Raw genomic sequence first — 22,610 nt, 5'->3', positions numbered from 1 at the left:
AGAGAACCAGTTCGGATTTAAGTATAACTTTTGTATGACTGATGGGTCTAATGCTTTAATATTTAATCATTTCTGTCCTCCGAATTCATATTCATTATATAAATCGGCCCGTTTAATTTTGTCTGGCTTGCCGTTCCAAATCAAATGGAATATTTTTTTTCTCATATAATTCAAAAAACTGTTCGCTAGGCGTAGGCAAGACCATAAGCAAATAGGTAAAATGGGATAATACTAAAGAGTTAATCAGGATGATTTTTCCACAAATTGACAGGTATTTACCTTTCCATGGTAGCAAGATCTTATCTATTTTTGCTAACGTTCTATTAAAATGTATTGGAGTGAGATCATTTATTTCATTTGGGATATGTATTACGAGTATATCCACATCACCATCAGACCATTTTATTGGTAAACTACATGGTAATGTAAAGATTGTATATTTTAGTGATCCAATATGTAATATATTACATTTATCATAATTTGGTTGTAATCAAGAGATGTTAGAAAATGTATCTAGATCCTATATGAGGCTGTGGAGGGATTCAAGTTGTGGATTTAAAAGAGAACATGAATCGTCAGCGTACACACACTTTCCTGTTGGCTTAGATTCCAGAGGTGGCAATATCGTCTGCTATCATCCTCAGTAATTTTCCATTCAAGTTGTCAGACTCAGGTGGTTTGTCATTGTTAATAGACAACAATAATTCTCTCACCTCTTCCACACTCACTTTACGAAAAAAATGACAATACTTGTTTCATAATTTGGTCAGTTATGCATGGATGTGTCGGTTCAGAATTTTTTGTTAGCGTGTCATGCCGAATTTTGCTAACATATTAATCAAACAGGGTTTGAAAATAGACACAAACAAATACAAGAACATGTTTCAATATAATACACAACAAAAAAAAGTAGACTTTGGCTGTTGATGCCAAAGGCTTTCGACCGGCTTGTGTGGCCTTTTCTGTTCAAAACTTTGGAAGCGTTAAACTTTCCAGCTTAAATAATAAATTTCATAAAAATATTATATAAATATCCTAAAGCAAAAATATACACTAATATATTATCTGAAGAAATTGCCTTCGAAAGGGGCATGAGACATGGATGTCCTCTCTTCCACCTTCCTGTTTGCACTGGCAATTGAACTGCTTGCAGAAAGAATTAGACAGGACCCAAACGTAACAGGTAATGGGAAACATAAATATAAACAAAACTTATTTGCCGACGATCTCCTGATATACTCAGCTAATATTGATAATTCAATGCCCCCCCCCCCCCCCCCCTGTACATTTTTTTTTCTTCGGAATACTAAAATCTCAGGATATAAAATGAACAAATATATAAAGATAACTTCATCCCATTACTCAGCAACATGGAAGCAGGTCTAATTAAATGAAACAATCTCCCCATAAATCTTACATGTAGAATAAACCTCTTTTAGAATGGCATGGCTCCCAAAGTTTTTTTTAAAGTATTTATTTTCGGTAATACCAATTACCCAACCGAAGACATTCTTTAAAAAAAAGTATACTCTGCCATAAGACTTAAACAGCGAATGCAGCAGTGTAAAAACAAAATGGGGGGTGTTAATGCAAATATTCCGGGTGGCCGTTTGATTAATTGTTCAGCAGTCTTATGGCTTGGGGGTAGAAGCTGTTAAGGAACCTTTTGGACCTAGACTTTGCGCTCCGGTACCACTTCCCGTGAGGTAGCAGAGAGAACAGTCTAACTTTGCTGACTGGAGTCTTTGACCATTTTTTTGGCCTTCCTCTGACACCGCCTGGTATATAGGTCCTGGATGGCAGGAAGCTAGGCCCCAGTGATGTACTAGGCCATACGCACTACCCTCTGTGGCGCCTTGTGGTCGGATGCCGAGCTGTTGCCATACCAGTCAGTGATGCAACCGGGCAGGATGCTCTCGATGGTGCAGCTGTATAACTTTTTGAGGGTCTGGGCACCCATGCCAAATCTTTTCAGTCTCCTGAGGGGGAAAAGGTGTTGTCGTGACCTCTTCATGGCTGTCTTGGTGTTTTTGGACCATGATAGTTTGTTGGTGATGTGGACACTAAGGAACTTAACTCTCGACCCGCTCCACTACAGCCCCGTCGATGTGAATGGGGGCGTTCGGCCCTCCTTTTCCTGTAGTCACTGTTGTGTTGGATGCTATCAAGGGACTGAAGACATTCTTCCATGGAATAGGTTAACTCTGGAATACTAGTAGTTAAATCCAATCATTATGTAAATTGGTCTTTTTTAAAATAAACGTTTGTCTTTTTTTACTGTAGAGTTGTATCTGTTTGCTACTTTTGATAATCCCACATGCTGCTGGTTTGGTCTCTAATTTAAGCTTTTTCAGGAAAATATAGTTTTGACTGAAATTATAAATATGAGCGTGTTTTTGAAAATACTAGTGTGTTTGAAAATTGCTAGTAGTATCTGTGAATCATTTTGGATGTTGCATTGTCATATTCTTTGTTCAGTATTCTTGGACCTTGTCTACTACCGGTTTGTCCACCATGGTCTTTTTATAAGGCCAAGCCAACTATAACGTTGTGAGGGGGTTGGGGTGGATGATGTGAAAGTTCTTCTCGTGATCCGATGGCAAACTGCAGCAGGGGCAGCACACGTGAAGTGTGTTCCTGACACTTGAATGTCAAGAATTGAAGTCTTCCTCCTTAAGTCTATACTTATCTGATTGCTCAGGGTTGAAAATGGGACAGTTCAAACTTATGAAGCTGCCAAATGTGAAACCAGTCAAATGGCGGCACGTTTTTTGATGTCTCCTCACATTACTGTTCCTTTGTCTCCACAGAGCTGTGTTTCCTCCAATGAGAGAGAACCTTTCCGAAAAGCAGACTTACTTTTAGCGACGTTGTTCGTCCAATCGTAATTATGGACCCTTGGGTGTGCCCACCCTCACTCAACAGCAGCCAATCAGTGATGAGCAATCTGGACAAGTCTCCCGCTGGAGGATTCAAGGCCGGCCACTCAAGGAACGGCAGCGCTGGGTCATCACGCAACTTCCGCCAGGTAGTTTCTGAGTTGTGGGGTGTGCCTGTCTTTGTATCTGATGGGTCACCTCTCTACACCATAGTGCAACCAAAGATGTATATAACCACCACGAATATGTATATGGATGGATGCATGAAACCCACTTTGTGAGTATGAAGTTATTTATGGACCCACGCCCACAGAACTCCAGGCACTGGGAGGTGTTGGATGACCACATGGACATGGGTTCAGGGATCGGGTCAGGGCTGGACATGAGCATCCCTGGTATCTGTGAGGGTTTCCTGATGAAGAGGAGGAAGTACCCTATGAAGGGCTGGCACAAGGTAATGTGAAGGCTGTACTTGGCAAGCCAATTGAAGCGCAGTTGGCAAGCCAATTTAGTTCACTTCTGACTTCATGTGGTGTATTCACTATTAACCAAACGGAAGTAATTGGCTGAAACTCTGCTGTAAGGGACTAATCCAGGGTTTCACAAACTAATCTGAACCCCTCAAAAAATAAACTTGTTTTCATTGCAAAGTGTTTGTTTTTTTATGTTGCACAATGTTTTGCTACTGGTGTGCACTTATGAATACACCCCTGTCTAATATGGTTCTCTCTCTTCTTTCAGAGGTACTTCCTGTTGGACAAAGGGATCCTCAAGTACTCCAAGACACAGCAGGATGTATGTATTCACAATACACTACCAAAAACACAAATCCAAGTAACGAGTACAATCTTTCTGAAATCGGTCAGCGCCATATTGTAAAGGTTATAGGCTACGGAATGCTTGTTTATATACATATTTGACAATAAAGTGAGGGGTTTTCATCCATTGTAATGTTCTACTCGTCAGATCCGAAGAGGAAAGCTCCATGGCTCCCTGGATGTTAGCCTCGCTGTCATGTCCATCAACAAGAAGTCCAAGCGCATCGATCTGGACGGTGGAGACTATTTATACCACCTCAAGGTACACTGAGTGTACAAAACATTAAGAACACCTGCTCTTTCCATGACATAGACTGACCAGGTGAATCCAGGTGAAAGCTATGATCCCTTATTGATGTCAATTGTTAAAATCCACTTCAATCAGTGTCGGTGAAGGGGAGGAGATGGGTTAATTAAGGATTTTTAAGCCTTGAGACAACTGAGACATGGATTGTGTATGTGTGCCATTCAGAGGGTGAATGGGCAAGACAAAATATGTAAGTGCCTTTGAACGGTGTATGATAGTAGGTGCCAGGCGCACAGGTTTGTGTCAAGAACTGCAACGCTGCTGGGTTTTTCACACTCAACGGTTTCCTTTTCACATCTGTTTCTTATCCATCTATATCAGTTTCACTGCCATTAAATCCATAAGAAGTAGCATATTGTATTTGTTCCCCATTTTAATGTAATATTGTCAAATTCACTCTCCTGTTAGGCCAAGAGCAATGACTTGTTCTACATATGGCTGACCAAGCTGTGTGCCCATCGTGTCTTCAAGAAGAACGAGGCCCTGAGCGTCCACCACGGAGTCCTCCATGCCCTCACTATGGGCGACAGCACGTTGTTGCCAGCCATGGCCAGTCTAGCCCAGAGAAACCAAGCCGCAATGCCAGGCATGGTGAGTGAACAGAGAAACCGGGGCATGACTCAATGTTGTAGCACTGCAAGTAGCAGACCACCAAATACATTCTGGTCACCAAAATAGATTGTTATATTCTGAATAGAACGAGGACTTTATACAAATGGGCTTTGACTGACAGTTGACTACTCTTCTTTCTCTTTCCCTCTGTCCCCAAATCATGTTGTTCCAGTACCCTCACTACGCCAGCTCTGCCTCTGTCTACCAGGCTGAGATGGACATTCCACCCACAGCAGCCCCAGGGGTCAATGGCAAGGTGGCTGCATGGCTCCAGCAGACCCACCAGTCCGATACTTGCTCCCAAGGTAAGGTACTGCCATGGTGAAGCTAGGGAATCAAGGCTATGACTTCATAGTTCAGCGTTAAATGAATATCCAATTACTTTCAGAGCCAAGCTTTCGCGCCAAAGCTTTCTTAATAACCTTCTCTGACCCTTGACCCCCACAGAGCTTGCTCGTTCTCAGGTTGACTTGACTGAGTTGGCCCAGCTCATTCAGAGGCTCAATTGGCTGGAGAGTGGCCAGCAACCCATCTCCAACAGTGACCTAGAGCGACGAATCAACATGCAGGTAAGGTCACCACCCTAACCATTACTCCACAACCGCACATGCTGTATATGGTCAGTTCTCTATGAAAAAAATGTCACACCTGTAATTCTGAGGTGAGCGAGACATTGGAATATTAATTTAGTGGTTGGCTGTTCTTTATTCTGAGCATGTATCTATTCTACCTGTCTTTCAGAATCTGACACTTAATATCCCCAAGGCCAAGAAGGAGAGGAAGACTACGAACAAGATATTTGGTCACACTCGCACCCTGTCCGGAGTCGAAGCCCGTGGCATGGTATGTTCTCATGTCCTATACAGTTGGTATCATTATTATTATTTTTTTTTTTTGTATGAAAAAGTGGGATTGAAATAGATTTAATTTGATTTTTTTTTGTCATTGATGTACACAAAATACTCTTGTCAAAGTGAAAATAAAATCATACAATTTAAAAATTTAATTAAATGTAATGACTAAAATATAGTTATTGCATAAGTATTCACCTGTTTTGTTTAGGCCAGCCTAAATTAATTCAGGAGTAAAACGTAGCTTAACAAATCACATAAGTTACATGGACTCACTCTATGTGAAATAATAAGGGTTGACATGATTTTTGAATGACTACCCCTTTCCTCTGTCCCCAATACATGCAACATATGTAAGGTCCCTCAGTCAAGTACTGACTTTCAAACACAGATTCAACTACAAAGACCAGGGAGCTTTTTCGAAAGCCTCATAAAGAATGGCCGTGATTGGTAAATGGGTAACAATAACAAATCAGACATTGAATATAATTTATCTTTAAGCATTGTCAAGTTAATAATTAAGCTGTGGATGATGCGTTATACCACCTAGACACATCAAAGATGCAGTCGTCCTTCTGCACTGAGCTGAAGGACAGCAAGGAAACTGCTCAGGGATGTTTCCATGAGGATGTTGGTTAATATTTAGACTGGAGTTCTATGGCTGTGATGGGAGAAAACTGAGGATGAATCAACATTGTAGTGACTCTACAATGATGACCTAAATGACAGAGGGAAAATATGAATACAAATAAATATACAGAATACTAAAGTAAGGAATATACTTTTGGGCCTAAATGCAAAGCCTTATGTTTGGATCAAATCCAACACATCACTGAGTAACTGCCTCCTTATTTTCAAGCATGGTTGTGGCTGCATCATGGTATGGGTATGCTTGACATTGGCAAATATTGCGGAGTTTTTCAGGATAAAATTAAATGGGATGGAACTAAACGCAGGCAACAACTTGGAGGAAAACCTGCTTCAGTCTGCTTTATGCCAGACACTGGGAGAGGAATTCACCTTTCAGCAGGACAATAACATGCAACACAAGGCCAAATCTACACTGCTTACCAAGAAGACCGTAAATGCTCCTGAGTGGCCAAGTTAGTTTTGACATAAATCTATGGTAAGATTTAAATGGCTGTCTAGCCATGATCGCCAGCACCTTGACAGAGCTTGAAGAATTATGAAAAGAATAATGGGCAAATATTGCACAATCCAGGTATGCAAAGCTCATATAGACTTACTCAAGAAGACCCACAGCTGTAATTTCTGCCAAAGTTGTTTCTAACGACTCCGGGAGGTGAAGACTTATCTAATCAAGGTATATTAGTGTTTAATTTTTCATTAATAAAAAAGATGTCCTTCCACTTTGACATTAGAGTATTGTGTCAATCGTTGACAAAAAACAACAATTAAATCCATTTTAATCCCACTTTGTAACACAGTAAAATGTGAAGAAATCCAAGGAGCTCAATACTTATGATACCCGCTGTACAATACATTAGTCATTGGATATTAAAGTTTTCTGGACATTTCTGTGTCAGAATCCTCTAACTCTTCCACTTTCACCCACTGTTCCTGCATGACCCCTCTCATTTTTCATTTTCATTTATGGTTTAGGGACCAGTACAAACACATTGACACATTGAATAAACAACCTGATGGTTGCACTATAGTATAGAAAAACGCATCTCATCAGCTATAAATAAAGACGAGAATAAAACATTAACTCAACAATAGAGATTGTGGAGATTCTACAAAGTAATGCTAGTAACCTACAATTATATAAACTCATTTCCCGGCCGCGTCATGAAACATTTCGTGCACAGTTAGGCATCAAAGGGGCTTGTTTAAATTGAAGTGAAGGACAACTTCCTGTTGTAATTAGTTGGTTATCGTCTACAACATGGCATATGTCATCGGAGGAATGATTACCTAGCGAGCTAGCAACAGGCATGGTAAAATATCACAAATAGAGCTAGATAAAGACAGGAGAATAATGTACTTTTTGAGCATAATTATAACCATCAGTCTTGTGTTCATAGTCATCACTCACTCACTCACTATTACGTTTGTCAAGGTCCCGACATCAATGTAAAGCTATTCTGATACAGCTACAAGGCTTTTTGATGCTAGCATGTGCGTGCATCACTCAAACATGATGAAAAAAATGGCTCTACACATCCTTTCCCCTCTTCCTCCTCTCCCCTACTTTCCTCCCCCCTCTCCTCCCTCAGTTTACCTCCAGCCACCTGAGCACATCATCCAACCACCTGAGTGTGGGAGTCCCTTCGGTGGTGTCCATCCCAGACTATGTGTACTCTCAGCTCTCCAACCCTCTCATAACCTCTCCTGAAGCCAAGAAGATCCAGCAGGACATCTGTGCTGTGTCCCATAGGGGTAAGCGGGGGGTGTTACAAGGTTTGGGGGCTCATTCGATGGGGTGTAAGGTTAAAAACGTCCCACATAGGAATGTCATGTGTCGATCTGGCATAATGAGGCTGATTCTGCAACATAAATTACCTATGTAGACCACTGCAATCCAGTAATAATTTACTTACTTTAGTTACTTAGGGATTTATGTTGGTATGGATGAATGAAACATGAAATCAAATGAAAATGACATTTGTCTGCTGTAATCTTCTCAGTTCATGCGTCTCTCAAGTCCATCCACGAGGTGCTTGCGCTGGAACGTGAGCGGATCCGACAGGCTTGGACCGGTCCAGACCTACGATTATCCACCTCCAATCAACTGGCCACCCTGTGCAGCACACTGGCTGAGGTAAGAGGCCTGCCCTGGACACGGACACACGTATACACACACACACTGAAACGTACATCCTACTATACACTGAGAACATAACCGATTTGTTAATGACTCCAAAGGAGAGACCTACATTGCTTTTAGTTTTTATTTTGGAAGTAAGAAGAACAGGTAGAGACCTAGCGAACAATAGACGGGGCTGATTTTACATTTAGTCAATAACACTGTGGTCTCTGTTTTAAACACACACAGCAGAGGTTTCTATGGGCCACACCTCTTTTCACTCTCGCTCTCTCCTTCCAAAATAAATTCCCATCTCAGCCTGCTGTTGTTCAGGTGTGTGAAACCAGCCAGAACTGGTTTGGGCTGTTTGGGGTTGGGACATCTAGGTACTCTAGGTAGTGCCCATCAGGGGCAGAACCACTCCTCCCTGTTTCCCTGTTTTGAGCCTGCCTGGATGCAACAACAAAATCATTTTCAAATGTAAAGACACTTGTTCAAACAGAGGGAAATTGTTAGATTTCTCTTGGTGAAACAACTAAAACCTCCCACAAACTAATCTATTTGATGCGAGTTACTCGATGTTCTTGAACTAAACAAATTACTATGAAAACGGAACTAGGATAGAACGCTGCATAAATTGTCTTGTGCTGGATGGAACTGACAAAGCTGACCGAGTTCTGAGGAAATCCGAGAGGGAAAACTTCCACCAAATGTTCACACTGTACATTTTGTCCCACTTACTTGCATGTGGACCAAGGTTGATAAATAATGTGACAATGGGAGGTTTCAGAAATGGGAAATGACCTTAATATTGTGCTTGCTTTTCATACAATTCTCTACAGTATACTAATAAGTCACACTTTTGTGTATCCAGCTGGAGGTGCAGTCTTGCCAGACCAAAGTTCATTCCCTGTCCCTTTCCTCTGGTTCCACGGGGGGTTCCAAGGAGTCCTACAGCACTGTGCGTCAGGACCAGGTATGTCTTAAGCTGCCAACCCCCACTCAACAAGAGGCAGGCTGCCACTTCTTTCTGAATGTCTCTGCGTGTCTGGCTGTGTACTGTATGTCTTTCTGTTTCTGTGTTTGTGCCTGTATGCATGGGATTCTATATCAAATGAGCACAGTTTTCTTCCTTAACTCTCTTTTGTAAGAAATGACTGACATTACTTTTATCCATTTGAAAGAATTGTTCATTTTGTATGCTTCCTGTTAACTATAATCTTCCTCTTCCCCCTCTCCTCAGAATGCTGAGAAGACGCCCTCTACAGGTCACTCTGTGCAGCGCACCCCCTCGCTGGCCGACTCCATGGCCGAGTACTATGACGCCAGAGATGTCATCGTCTGTGAGAACTCCTCAGAAAACGGAGAAGAGGAGTCTGATGAGTCCGGGCTGAGTGACGTCACCACCACCAGTAACTCTGAGCCAGACGAGGTCCATGGTGAGCGGCCACTCTTTGGATATTACTGTTCAAATGTGGTCATAGAAGTAGAATGACTAGAACGGACGCACTAAAGATGTCTTCTATAATATTGTTTGAGCAGTCCTAATATACCTTGAGAATGCAGTTTGGTCTATGTGGTCCATTTGAGGTTTTGTCTTGAAAAATAAATAACAATATGCATTTGATTTGTTTTAAATTCAGCAGTATCTAGTAAAGCTGGGACGATATACCGACCGAACCGAGGACGTTTTACTGATATCGATTATAACGATAAGTAGCCTTTACTAGAGGAATGTGTAGTTTGAAATGAAATGTCTGCTATTGTTAACAGGACAATTGATGGCCACAACATTCAAAGTAGTAGTTTTAAGGGTAATATTTAAAAAAAGTAACTGGTGCACATTAATGGTGTTAACTTGTCGTTCAATTTATCGTTATCGTGATAATTCAGTAATTATATCGTAATATGGATTTTTGTCCATATCGCCCAGCTCTATCTAGGTAGTTATACTTATAAACTCGGCTGACACCAACGTTGGGTGTATATATGTCATCTGTGTACAAATGTTATTTTATTACGTTTTCTGAATATAGCTTCCACTTCGCCTGCAGTGGTAGTATCACCGGACCAACCGCAAACAAAAGGTATTTTGGGACTGATCAAACTGAAGTATCGGTGGAGTGGTGGTGAATTGCGGCCATATTGGAAGTCCCATATGGATCATTTAATTAATTGATGCGCATAATTTATTTAAAAAGGTATATTTTTCAATGTTGTACATGCAACCATATTGATTTGACCCAGAAACATCCCAATAGTCTACTCATTCTATTACTATGATTTTATAATGACTCTTAATCTTGTTCCTCTTTGTCCTGCTGAGGTGTCTCTTGGGTTTTGTGGGACTGGTGCCACTTTAACAAATGTATTGTTGTCTAATCTGTATAGATATTTTATTATTTAAACTTCATACCCTCCACCTCAATCTAACATTCAATTATAATTTGGATGATGGAGAAATCGAGACTCTAATGTCATGTCTTTACTTAATTTAGCCTCCCCTTTCACCATCGTCCTTCACTTGACAGCTTTGGGCCTTCAGACATTTTAAAGGGACGTTTTAGCAATGAAGCCTTGATTTGATTTGACAATTTAAAATGCATAAAAAAACCACACCAGGCAACAAATGCATGTACCAAAGATTGCTGAGTCAAACGATTTGTTTCCATTGTGGTCCTCTAATGCAGGGTTACCCAACCCTGTCCTTGGAGAGCTACCCTCCTGTAGGTTTTCGCTCCAACCCCAGGTGTTACTAACCTGATTCATCTTATCAACCTGCTAATTATTAGAATCAGGTGTGCTAGATTAGGGTTGGAGCAAAAACCTACAGGACGGTAGCTCTCCAGGAACAGGGTTGGGCAGTCCTGCTCAAATGGTAGCCAAGTGGCTGCAGGGCGAAACAAGAGACATTGGCACTCTGTGGTATACATTCAATCATCCAACATGTCTGTTGTTGACCTTTTATCTACTTAAGATAAACTTGTGGATACCATTTTTCTGTCTGAGTCCAGTATGAAGTTAACTGCCAAAGTAAAAAACTTAATAGGGCGCTGGGCCACCACGAGCCGGCAGAACTGCTTCAATGCGCCTTGGCATAGATTCTACAAGTGTCTGGAACTCTATTGGAGGGATGTGACACCATTCTTCCACAAGAAATTCCATAATTTGGTGTTTTGTTAATTGTGGTAGAAAACGCTGTCTCAGGTGCCGCTCCAAAATCTACCATAAGTGTTCAATTCAACCTGGTGTCAGAGCATTTCATATTATTCTGTATGTAAATCCAAGACACTCCATTTAGTATGATATGTTACGTTTCGTATGGTATGTATTCATTTGTGGAATCCATCCCCCATTTCGTATGGCATGTTACGAATTAGAAAAACGTATGATGTTACGATTTCTAGTTAGGTGGCTAACGTTATTTAGCTGGCTAATGTTAGCTTGCTGACTAATGTTAGCTAGGCTAGGGGTTAAAGTTAAGTTTAGGAGTAGTTAAAGTCGCTAAAATGCTAAAGTTGTTTGTGATGAGATTTGAACTCGCAACCTTTTGAGTAGCTCAGTTGGTAGAGCATGGCGTTTGCAACGCTAGGGTTGTGGGTTCGACTCCCACGGGGGGTCAGTATGAAAAATGTATGCACTCACTAACTGTAAGTCGCGCTGGATAAGAGCGTCTGCTAAATGACTAAAATGTAAATGTAACCATACCAAACATAACATACTAATTTGAGTGTCCCGGATGGTAGACATCGTTTTTAATGCTCATCAAACCATTCAGTGACCACTCGTACCTTGTGGATGAGGGCATTGTCATCCTGGAAGAGGCCACTCCCATCAGGATAGAAATGCTTCCATAGGTTGAAGGTGATAACTCAGAATTGCTGTGTATTTACTGGCTGTTACCTTGCCCTCTAAGGTGTTGAGTGGACCCAAACCATGCCAGGAAAATGCACCCCACACCATAAGAGCCGCCAGAATCCTTCACCTTCAAGTGTTTCCTTTATTTTGGCAGTTACCTGTAGTTTTGCCAGCCAATTCTAACTAGTGTTAGCGCAATGACAAAGTCTACATGAACAGCTAGCATACTAGCTATTCCCATAGACTTCCAGGCATTGCGCTAACGTGATTTGATAACTTCTTTCAAACTGAATGCAGAGACATAAAAATGGTATCCACGAGTTCATCTGACCCTCCCTTTAAGGGATGGCTCTTGTGAGTTCAGGCTTTCAAGTTGGGATTTTGCCCTAAGTGCTCAGGTGTAATCGTAAAAAAATAAACGTGAGATTTAATAGAAAATGCATAGAATTCCATCTAACCTTTGTCGTACGCCCTCTCCCCCTGGCAGCCTCTGCCACCCTGAACTACCGCACTAGCGTGTCCAGAGCCCCAGACATGGTCAGCACCGTGCCCACCAACACAGGCCGCCGCACCGTCCTGCCCGCCAACTGTGTCGACAACAGCCACATTGGCATCATGACCATCCTGTACAACAACATTGGCAAGGACCTGTCACGAGTGTCCATGCCCTGTGGCCTCAACGAACCTCTGAACCTGCTGCAGAGGGTAAGCGAAGAGCTGGAGTACTCTGAGCTTCTGGACATCGCCAACCTCACAGAGGACCCCTTCGAGAGGATGGTAAGGCGGCCCGCCACATGCCTGACCTTAAAAAGAAGCAGCTCAAGTATAGGTTTGTGCTGCAATACCAGTGTTGGTCCTGATTTCAAGTGAATTGTTACGCCTGTAGAATTGCATAGTTGAAATCAGAAAAACGGTCTTGGTCTCAAGGTCTGCTTTCTCAAATCAAATGTTATTGGTCACGTGGCGGATACAACCGGTGTAGACTTTACCATGAAATGCTTATTTATATATATATATATATATATATATATATATAACACATACACATACACATACACAGTGGGGAGAACAAGTATTTGATACACTGCCGATTTTGCAGGTTTTCCTACTTACAAAGCATGTAGAGGTCTGTCATTTTTATCATAGGTACACTTCAACTGTGAGAGACGGAATCTACAAAAATCCAGAAAATCACATTGTATGATTTTTAAGTAATTAATTTGCATTTTATTGCATGACATAAGTATTTGATACATCAGAAAAGCAGAACTTAATATTTGGTACAGAAACCTTTGTTTGCAATTACAGAGATCATATGTTTCGTGTAGGTCTTGAACAGGATTGCACACACTTCAGCAGGGATTTTGGCCCACTCCTCCATACAGACCTTCTCCATATCCTTCAGGTTTCGGGGCTGTCGCTGGGCAATACGGACTTTCAGCTCCATCCAAAGATTTTCTATTGGGTTCAGGTCTGGAGACTGGCTAGGCCACTCATGGACCTTGAGATGCTTCTTACGGAGCCACTCCTTAGTTGCCCTGGCTGTGTGTTTTGGGTCGTTGTCATGCTGGAAGACCCAGCCACAACCCATCTTCAATGCTCTTACTGAGGGAAGGAGGTTGTTGGCCAAGATCTCGCGATACATGGCCCCATATATCCTCCCCTCAATACGGTGCAGTCGTCCTGTCCCCTTTGCAGAAAAGCATCCCCAAAGAATGATGTTTCCACCTCTATGCTTCACTGTTGGGATGGTCTTCTTGGGGTTGTACTCATCCTTCTTCTTCCTCCAAACACGGCGAGTGGAGTTTAGACCAAAAAGCTCTATTTTTGTCTCATCAGACCACATGACCTTCTCCCATTCCTCATCTGGATCATCCAGATGGTCATTGGCAAACTTCAGACGGGCCTGGACATGCGCTGGCTTGAGCAGGGGGACCTTGCGTGCACTGCAGGATTTTAATCCATGACGGCGTAGTGTGTTACTAATTGTTTTCTTTGAGACTGTGGTCCCAGCTCTCTTCGGGTCATTGACCAGGTCCTGCCGTGTAGTTCTGGGCTGATCCCTCAACTTCCTCATGATCATTGATGCCCCACGAGGTGAGATCTTGCATGGAGCCCCAGACCGAGGGTGATTGACCGTCATCTTGAACTTCTTCCATTTTTGAATAATTGCGCCAACAGTTGTTGCCTTCTCACCAAGCTGCTTGCCTATTGTCCTGTAGCCCATCCCAGCCTTGTGCAGGTCTACAATTTTATCCCTGATGTCCTTACACATCTCTCTGGTCTTGGCCATTGTGGAGAGGTTGGAGTCTGTTTGATTGAGTGTGTGGACAGGTGTCTTTTATAAAGGTAATGAGTTCAAACGGGTGCAGTTAATACAGGTAATGAGTGGAGAACAGGAGGGCTTCTTAAAGAAAAACGAACAGGTCTGTGAGAGCCGGAATTCTTACTGGTTGGTAGGTGATCAAATACTTATGTCATGCAATAAAATGCAAATTAATTACTTAAAAATCATACAATGTGATTTTCTGGATTTTTGTTTTAGATTCTGTCTCTCACAGTAGAAGTGTACCTATGATAAATATTACAGAACTCTACATGCTTTGTAAGTAGGAAAACCTGCAAAATCGGCAGTGTATCAAATACTTGTTCTCCCCACTGTATATTATTATTATTTTTTATTTATTTTTTCACCTTTATTTAACCAGGTAAGCCAGTTGAGAACAGGTTCTCATTTACAACTGCGACCTGGCCAAGACAAAGCAAAGTAGTGCAACAAAAACAACACAGAGTTACATATGGGGTAAAAAAAAAACATAAAGTCAGAAATACAACAGAAAATATATATACAGTGTGTGCAAATGTAGCAAGTTATGGAGGTAAGGCAATAAATAGGCTATAGTGCAGAATAATTACAATAGTATTAACACTGGAATGCTAGATGTGCAAGAGATTATGTGCAAATAGAGATACTGGGGTGCAAAGGAGCAAATTAAATAACAATATAGGGATGAGGTAGTTGGGTGGGCTAATTTCAGATGGGCTGTGTACAGGTGCAGTGATCGGTAAGGTGCTCTGACAACTGATGCTTAAAGTTATTGAGGGAGATAAGAGTCTCCAGCTTCAGAGATTTTTGCAATTCGTTCCAGTCATTGGCAGCAGAGAACTGGAAGGAATGGCGGCCAAAGGAGGTGTTGGCTTTGGGAATGACCAGTGAGATATACCTGCTGGAGCGCAGACTACGGGTGGGTGCTGCTATGGTGACTAATGAGCTAAGATAAGGCGGGGATTTGCCTAGCAGTGATTTATAGATGGCCTGGAGCCAGTGGGTTTGACGACGAACATGTAGTGAGGACCAGCCAACAAGAGCGTACAGGTCACAGTGGTGGGTAGTGTATGGGGCTTTGGAGACAAAACGGATGGCACTGTGATAGACTACATCCAATTTGCTGAGTAGAGTGTTGGAGGCTATTTTATAAATGACATCGCCGAAGTCAAGGATCGGTAGGATAGTCAGTTTTACGAGGGCATGTTTGGCAGCATGAGTGAAGGAGGCTTTGTTGCGAAATAGGAAGCCGATTCTAGATTTAACTTTGGATTGGAGATTCTTTATGTGAGTCTGGAAGTTGAGTTTACAGTCTAACCAGACACCTAGATATTTGTAGTTGTCCACATACTCTAGGTCAGACCCGTCGAGAGTGGTGATTCTAGTCGGGTGGGCGGGTGCTGGCAGCGTTCGATTGAAAAGCATGCATTTAGTTTTACTAGTGTTTAAGAGCAGTTGAAGGCTACTGAAGGATTGTTGTATGGCATTGAAGCTCGTTTGGAGGTTTGTTAACACAGTGTCCAATGAAGGGCCAGATGTATACAAAATGGTGTCGTCTGCGTAGAGGTGGATCTGAGAGTCACCAGCAGCAAGAGCGACATCATTGATATACACGGAGAAAAGAGTCGGCCCAAGAATTGAACCCTGTGGCACCCCCATAGAGACTGCCATAGGTCCAGACAACAGGCCCTCCGACTTGACACACTGAACTCTATCTGAGAAGTAGTTGGTGAACCAGGCGAGGCAGTCATTTGAGAAACCAAGGCTATTTAGTCTGCCAATAAGAATGCGGTGGTTGACAGAGTCGAAAGCCTTGGCCAGGTCGATGAAGACGGCTGCACAGTACTGTCTATTATCAATCGCGGTTATAATATCGTTTAGGACCTTGAGTGTGGCTGAAGTGCACCCGTGACCAGCTCGGAAACCGGATTGCATAGCGGAGAAGGTACGGTGGTATTCGAAATGGTCGATGATCTGTTTATTAACTTGGCTTTCGAATACTTTCGAAAGGCAGGGCAGGATGGATATAGGTCTGTAGCAGTTTGGATCTAGAGTGTCACCCCCTTTGAAGAGGGGGATGACCGCGGCAGCTTTCCAATCTCTGGGGATCTCAGACGTTATGAAAGAGAGGTTGAACAGACTAGTAATAGGGGTTGCAACAATTTCGGCGGCTAGTTTTAGGAAGAAAGGGTCCAGATTGTCTAGCCCGGCTGATTTGTAGGGGTCCAGATTTTGCAGCGCTTTCAAAACATCAGCTGTCTGAATTTGTGTGAAGGAGAAGCGGGGGGGGCATGGGCAAGTTGCAGCAGAGGGTGCAGAGTTGGTGGCCGGGTTAGTGGTAGCCAGATGGAAAGCATGGCCAGCTGTAGCAAAATGCTTGTTGAAATTCTCGATTATTGTAGATTTATCGGTGGTGATAGTGTTTCCTAGCCTCAGTGCAGTGGGCAGCTGGGAGGAAGTGCTCTTATTCTCCATGGACTTTACAGTGTCCCAAAACTTTTTGGAGTTAGTGCTACAGGATGCAAATTTCTGTTTGAAAAAGTTAGCCTTTGCTTTCCTGACTGCTTGTGTATATTGGTTCCTAACTTCCCTGAAAAGTTGCATATCGCGGGGGCTATTTGATGCTAATGCTGTACGCCACAGGATGTTTTTGTGCTGGTCAAGGGCAGTCAAGTCTGAGGAGAACCAGGGGCTATATCGGTTCTTAGTTCTGTATTTTTTGAATGGGGCATGTTTATTTAAGATTGAGAGGAAATTACTTTTAAGGAACAACCAGGCATCCTCTACTGACGGAATGAGATCTATATCCATCCAGGATACCTGGGCCAGGTCAATTAGGAAGGCCTCCTCGCTAAAGTGTTTTAGGGAGCGTTTGACAGTGATGAGGGGTGGTTGTTTGACCGCGGACCCGTTACGGACGCAGGCAATAAGGCAGTGATCGCTGAGATCCTGGTTGAAGACAGCTGAGGTGTATTTAGAGGGTATGTTAGTCAGGATGATATCTATGAGGGTACCCATGTTTAAGGATTTAGGGTTGTACCTGGTAGGTTCGTTGATAATTTGCGTGAGGTTGAGGGCATCTAGCTTGGATTGTAGGATGGCTGGGGTATTAAGCATATCCCAATTTAGGTCACCAAGCAGTACAAACTCAGAGGATAAATGGGGGGCAATCAATTCACATATGGTGTCCAGGGCACAGCTGGGGGCTGAGGGGGGTCTGTAGCAAGCGGCAACAGTGAGAGACTTATTTCTGGAAAGGTGGATTTTTAGAAGTAGAAGCTCAAACTGTTTGGGCACAGACCTGGATAGTATGATGGAGCTCTGCAGGCTATCTCTACAGTAGATTGCAACTCCATCCCCTTTGGCAGTTTTATCTAGACGGAAAATGTTATAGTTGGGGATGGAAATTTCAGAATTTTTGGTGGCCTTCCTGAGCCAGGATTCAGACACTGCTAGAACATCAGGGTTGGCAGAGTGTGCTAACGCAGTGCATAACTCAAACTTAGGAAGTAGACTTCTGATATTTATATGCAAGAAACCAAGACTTTTGCGATTACAGAAGTCAACAAATGATAGCTCCTGGGGAGTAGGAGTGATACTGGGGGCTACAGGGCCTGGGTTAGCCTCTACATCACCAGAGGAACAGAGGAGGACTAGAATAAGGATACGGCTAAAGGCTTTAAGAACTGGTCTTCTAGTGCGTTGGGTACATAGAATAAAGGGGGCAGATTTCCGGGTGTTATAGAAAAGATTCAGGGCATTATGTACAGACAAGGATATGGAAGGATATGAGTAAAGTGGAGGTAAACCTAAGCGTTGGGTAACACTGAAAGAGATAGTATCTCTAGAGGCATCAATTGAATCGGTCTCTGAGTGTATGGGTGGAGGGACGAAGGAGCTAACTAAGGCAGGTTTAGCTAGGCTGGGGGGTCTACAGTGATATAGTACAATTAGAAATAACCGAAACAACAATAAACTAACCATGTTTGGGCTGAGGCTAAACGTAAACAGGATGTAGTACCGTAAAAAGGAACAGTCCAGCAGATATCAGCTGTATAGCTGAGTTATCATAAGGTCCGGTGGTGAAGTGCTAGTGAGTAAGAGGCCACGGCTAGCGTGTGCTACGTCCGTTTTGTTGTAGCCAGCTGGTAGCGAAGAATCCGGAGTTAAAGGTCCAGTGATTCCTGCGGAAAAACTGATATGTTCTGGGTCGATAACGCGCAGTGCTGACTGGCCGAATATCCGGTGATCAAAGTCCAGTGATTAAAATTAATCCAGCGGGGAAAAAAAAAATCAAATATGCATGCATGCAGCAGCGTATGTGAAAGTCTGTTGTGTGTGGGTAGAGTCTGAGTGTGCATTAGAGCCAGTGCAAGAGAATCGGTGCAAAATAAACTACAAACAATGAATGTCAATGTAAGTTTCAGAGTTAGCATGTAAAATACTGTATATCATGGTTCTTACATATAGTAAGCCTTTTGTCGATTTTGGGGTAGCAGTTTGCTTCCGGTGCCATTTGATATTGTTGATGGGTGTAATCTCACTCATCCACTTTCCCATCCCTTATTTTTCATGAAGCTATACATTGGAGTTTTCTCTATCTCCGGCTATGCCTGGGCCACCTGGCGGAACCGCTACAAGCCCTTCAACCCCGTGCTGGGAGAGACTTACGAGAGCCACCGCAAGGAACGTGGCTTCCGCTACGTCGCTGAGCAGGTAGGACTTGAATAATCCTGACCCAGAATCATCCTAGATACCATCTACAAAGCAAGTAACCCCTAAAACTGCTCCAGGGTGACTTCCACTGAAGATTCTGTTATTTAATGGTTTCTTTCTGTTCCCAGGTCAGCCACCACCCGCCCTGCTCTGCCGTGCACGCCGAGTCTGAGAACTTCACCTTCTGGCAAGACCAGCGATGGAAGAACAAGTTCTGGGGAAAGTCTTTGGAGATCATCTCCTCTGGTCCAGTGAATGTCAAGTTGCCAAAGTGAGTGTTATGCTAATTCCATTATGATTATTTGACCAAATAAAGAAGGAACGTGATCCGTTGTTCAAAGTGCAAGCTTAAGGACAGTGTTTTGATTGAGCTGATTTGAAAAGGCATTAGCTTGCCAAATGAGCTCTACTAGCTGTAACATGTTTGAAAGTATAATTTACTGTGTGCTATTCAATGAAAGGTTCATAGTATTGAAACCGACTCCAGTGTCCATTAATTTCAAGAGTGCACGTCTCCATCCAGTTGTACTAATCCCATGTTTTTTTTCTCTCCCTCCACCTTCTAGGTATGGAGATCACTATGAGTGGAACAAGGCGGTGACCTGCGTCCACAACGTCCTGAGTCAGCAGAGGTGGCTGGAGCACTACGGAGAGGTGACCATCAGAAACACCAAGAGTGACATCTGCACCTGCAAGATCTCCTTTGTCAAGGTGAAACCCCTGCCCGGTGCCCACAGAACATAAAGCTTTATTGAAGGGTGACCCATAATGCATCAAATAAACGCTAAACTGTCTGAATGGGGTCTAGACATTTTGTGAAATCTTCAAAGCTTTACATATGGAAGTACCTACTAAGTTGCCATTGACACGTCCCCCTTTCTCTCTCCTGCAGTCCCGCTACTGGACCTCCGACACCAGTAAGAACGAGGTGCAGGGCCAGGTTCTGAACCGAGCGGGAGAGGTGGTCCACCGTTTCGGTGGGCTGTGGCACGAGGGCATCTTCTGTGATACCCTGCCTAACCCACAGTGCATCTGGAAGCCCAGTGAGTACTGCTATTACTTGAATAATCTCTTATCCGCTATGTACGATAATCCTAATCTCTAATACGATCTCAATATTATAGTTTATCCTATAAAATTGTGTAATCAACACCATTGTGCCTATTATATTTTCCCTAATCCATATTATTTATATCTTGTGATAATCTTGCAAGATTATTATGTTTTCCTCAATCCATGAGTCCGTAATCCACTCTATAGTACCAGCACAATGGCCTCATACAGTACCCTGTTTCTCCCATCTCCAGACACTCAGCCTGATGACCACTTCCAGTACTACGGCTTCGGTCGCTACGCCAGGGAGCTCAATGAGCTTACTCCTGAACTGAAGAAGGTCCTGCCTCCCTCAGACACTCGCTATAGGCCAGACCAGAGGTGAGACCACCGTTCAGCCTGCTCAGTAATGCATACATAGAGGATGTTTAGCCATGTACACATAATTAGATTTGTCAAATGCATTGTAAGTAGGGCTAGGAGTATTTCTTGAACATGTGATGTAACCAGGAAAAACTCTGGGTCCTGTACAGTAGGTCATGTAGGTGGTATCATTCAGTAACATTAACTTCCTCAAATGCCAGAGAGCTGTGTTCTGCATTGATGTGACGCCACATCCAATGTAGTTGTGTGAGATGGTACTGTACACACAATTGACCCTGTTAACACATTTGAAGCTCTCATGCAGAGTGTAGCTGAATCTCTTATCTCTCCAGTATTCTTTCCCCATAGGATCCTGGAGGAGGGAGATGTAGCTGGGGCTGACAGAAAGAAGGAGGAAGTAGAGCAGAAACAGAGGGACCGACGAAAGGAGCTGGCCAAGAAGGGAGAGGAGCACGTGCCTCGTTTCTTCAGGTGAGTCTCACCAACCATCCCTTCCTGCCTTACGCAATCAAAGAGCATTTATTGTAGAAATGGCAAGGTAGTGGTCACCAACCCTGCTACTCAGGGTCTTTATGATTAGCTGAATCGGGTGTGTTAGGACAGGGTTGGAATAAAAGCCTGCACCTGTAGCTTTTCCAGGACTTGAGTTGGTGACCACTGACATGACGTGTATTCATGCAGTGTCTGTGCTTCCTTGAAGGCCTCTATTGATGCCCTTTTTTTAAAGGTTAACTTGCACTAGAAAGTAAATACTCTTCCCTCCTTCAGGAAAGAGATGGATGCGGCAGGGAATGAGATCTGGCTGAGCAACGGAACCTACTGGAAGATCCGCGAGCAACCAGGCTTCGCCAACACTGAGAACTTGGATCTGTGGTGTTGAGTAGACCTGGCAGAGCCTCCTGTCATTTTGGCTTCATCATAGACTATTACAGCCCAATGACTCTACTGGATGCAGATACTAAAGTTCCACTGAGAGGGAATAGGAGAGGTGGGAAGGGAGTTTTGGCTGCATGGATGAATCATTCCAGGGTGACTGTCTGCCATGGAGAGAGGACATGTCAACATCGAGTAGATGAGGACCGCTTTGGATCTTTTCCTTCAAGTCTTTGATGTTCCCACATTGATGCTGATCCTCCACACACCAGTAACCGCTCTGGTGTCCGCAAATGTAAACTGCCTTGAAAATAACCAGATTTAAGTTGGTTCATGCATTTTTAACTGCCAAGTTTACTGCATTAGTGGTCTGAGATCCAACATAGCGTTTTGAATGTTATAGAAATGCATGATGCTTTTGTCAATTTTAATATATATATTTAAACACTTTTACTTATTTACTTTTTAGGTCTATATGCAAATGTGTTTCAGTCAATTTGTGATATCAAATGCTCACTCTATAAAGGGGAACTAACCGGGCAGGGGATTGTTTATAAGACTGCTGTGGATTAATTGGGTTTTATGGGTAAGAAGGGCTACCTCATGCCCTCTCGATGGGCCTTACTGTGTTTTTGTATATTTAGTTGTCATGTCGAGTTGTACTGTACATCTTTGGACTTGTTTTAAATGACACATTGGTATGAGTCACTGAATGGCTCACATCCTCCTCCCTCACCTGTTTTAAAGAGAACAGGGATCTATTTAGCACTAGCCCTTTCACTGCTTCCCTTCTAGTTTTTTTTATTGTATTTCTTTATCTAGAGTGAGTTTAATGCTATTGATCGTTATCTTTTCAACCTTGATTTAGGTTGATACTATGAAGTATTTTTATGGCTGTTTCAACAGGGGGTTTTGAGGAAAAGAGAACCATTGTTACATTTCAGTGTAAAAACAGTTGGAGGGCTATAGCGGGAATCATCCAAAATTAATTGTGTTCTAGTCCATTTTCAAATAAATACTGAACAAAAAAATGATTGTTTTTCTTTGACACTGCAATGAGTATCACAGCTATTGTAAGCAGTTGTTTAACTGGAAGGATAGAGATTTTACTATTGCCTGATGCAGGTAATTTAAAATGCCTATAGGTATACATGTCCCCTTAT

The 22,610-nt window shown here is 42.8% G+C and overlaps 1 protein-coding gene across 1 annotated transcript; it reads left to right on the top strand.

Annotated features, from left to right (window-relative positions):
* Nucleotides 1-2,890: 2,890 nt before the first annotated feature.
* LOC311146939 (oxysterol-binding protein-related protein 7-like) lies at nucleotides 2,891-22,468 on the top strand (the record flags this gene model as incomplete). Its single annotated transcript, XM_084183554.1, has 21 exons — nucleotides 2,891-3,031; nucleotides 3,193-3,333; nucleotides 3,621-3,674; nucleotides 3,846-3,959; nucleotides 4,413-4,595; nucleotides 4,789-4,921; nucleotides 5,064-5,185; nucleotides 5,358-5,459; nucleotides 7,708-7,870; nucleotides 8,119-8,252; nucleotides 9,112-9,213; nucleotides 9,481-9,676; nucleotides 10,292-10,324; nucleotides 12,583-12,872; nucleotides 19,000-19,137; nucleotides 19,266-19,408; nucleotides 19,704-19,848; nucleotides 20,030-20,180; nucleotides 20,445-20,571; nucleotides 20,923-21,045; nucleotides 21,343-22,468. 21 exons carry the CDS (start codon nucleotides 2,891-2,893, stop codon nucleotides 21,452-21,454), a joined length of 2,847 nt encoding a protein of 948 aa, XP_084039680.1. The 3' UTR covers nucleotides 21,455-22,468.
* Between the last annotated feature and the right edge of the window lie 142 nt (nucleotides 22,469-22,610).

The sequence above is a fragment of the Coregonus lavaretus genome (genome assembly GCF_964263955.1).
Source record: "Coregonus lavaretus genome assembly, chromosome: 2".
NCBI classification, from domain to species: Eukaryota; Metazoa; Chordata; class Actinopteri; order Salmoniformes; family Salmonidae; genus Coregonus; species Coregonus lavaretus.
This window is presented reverse-complemented; position numbering and strand designations above follow the sequence as displayed.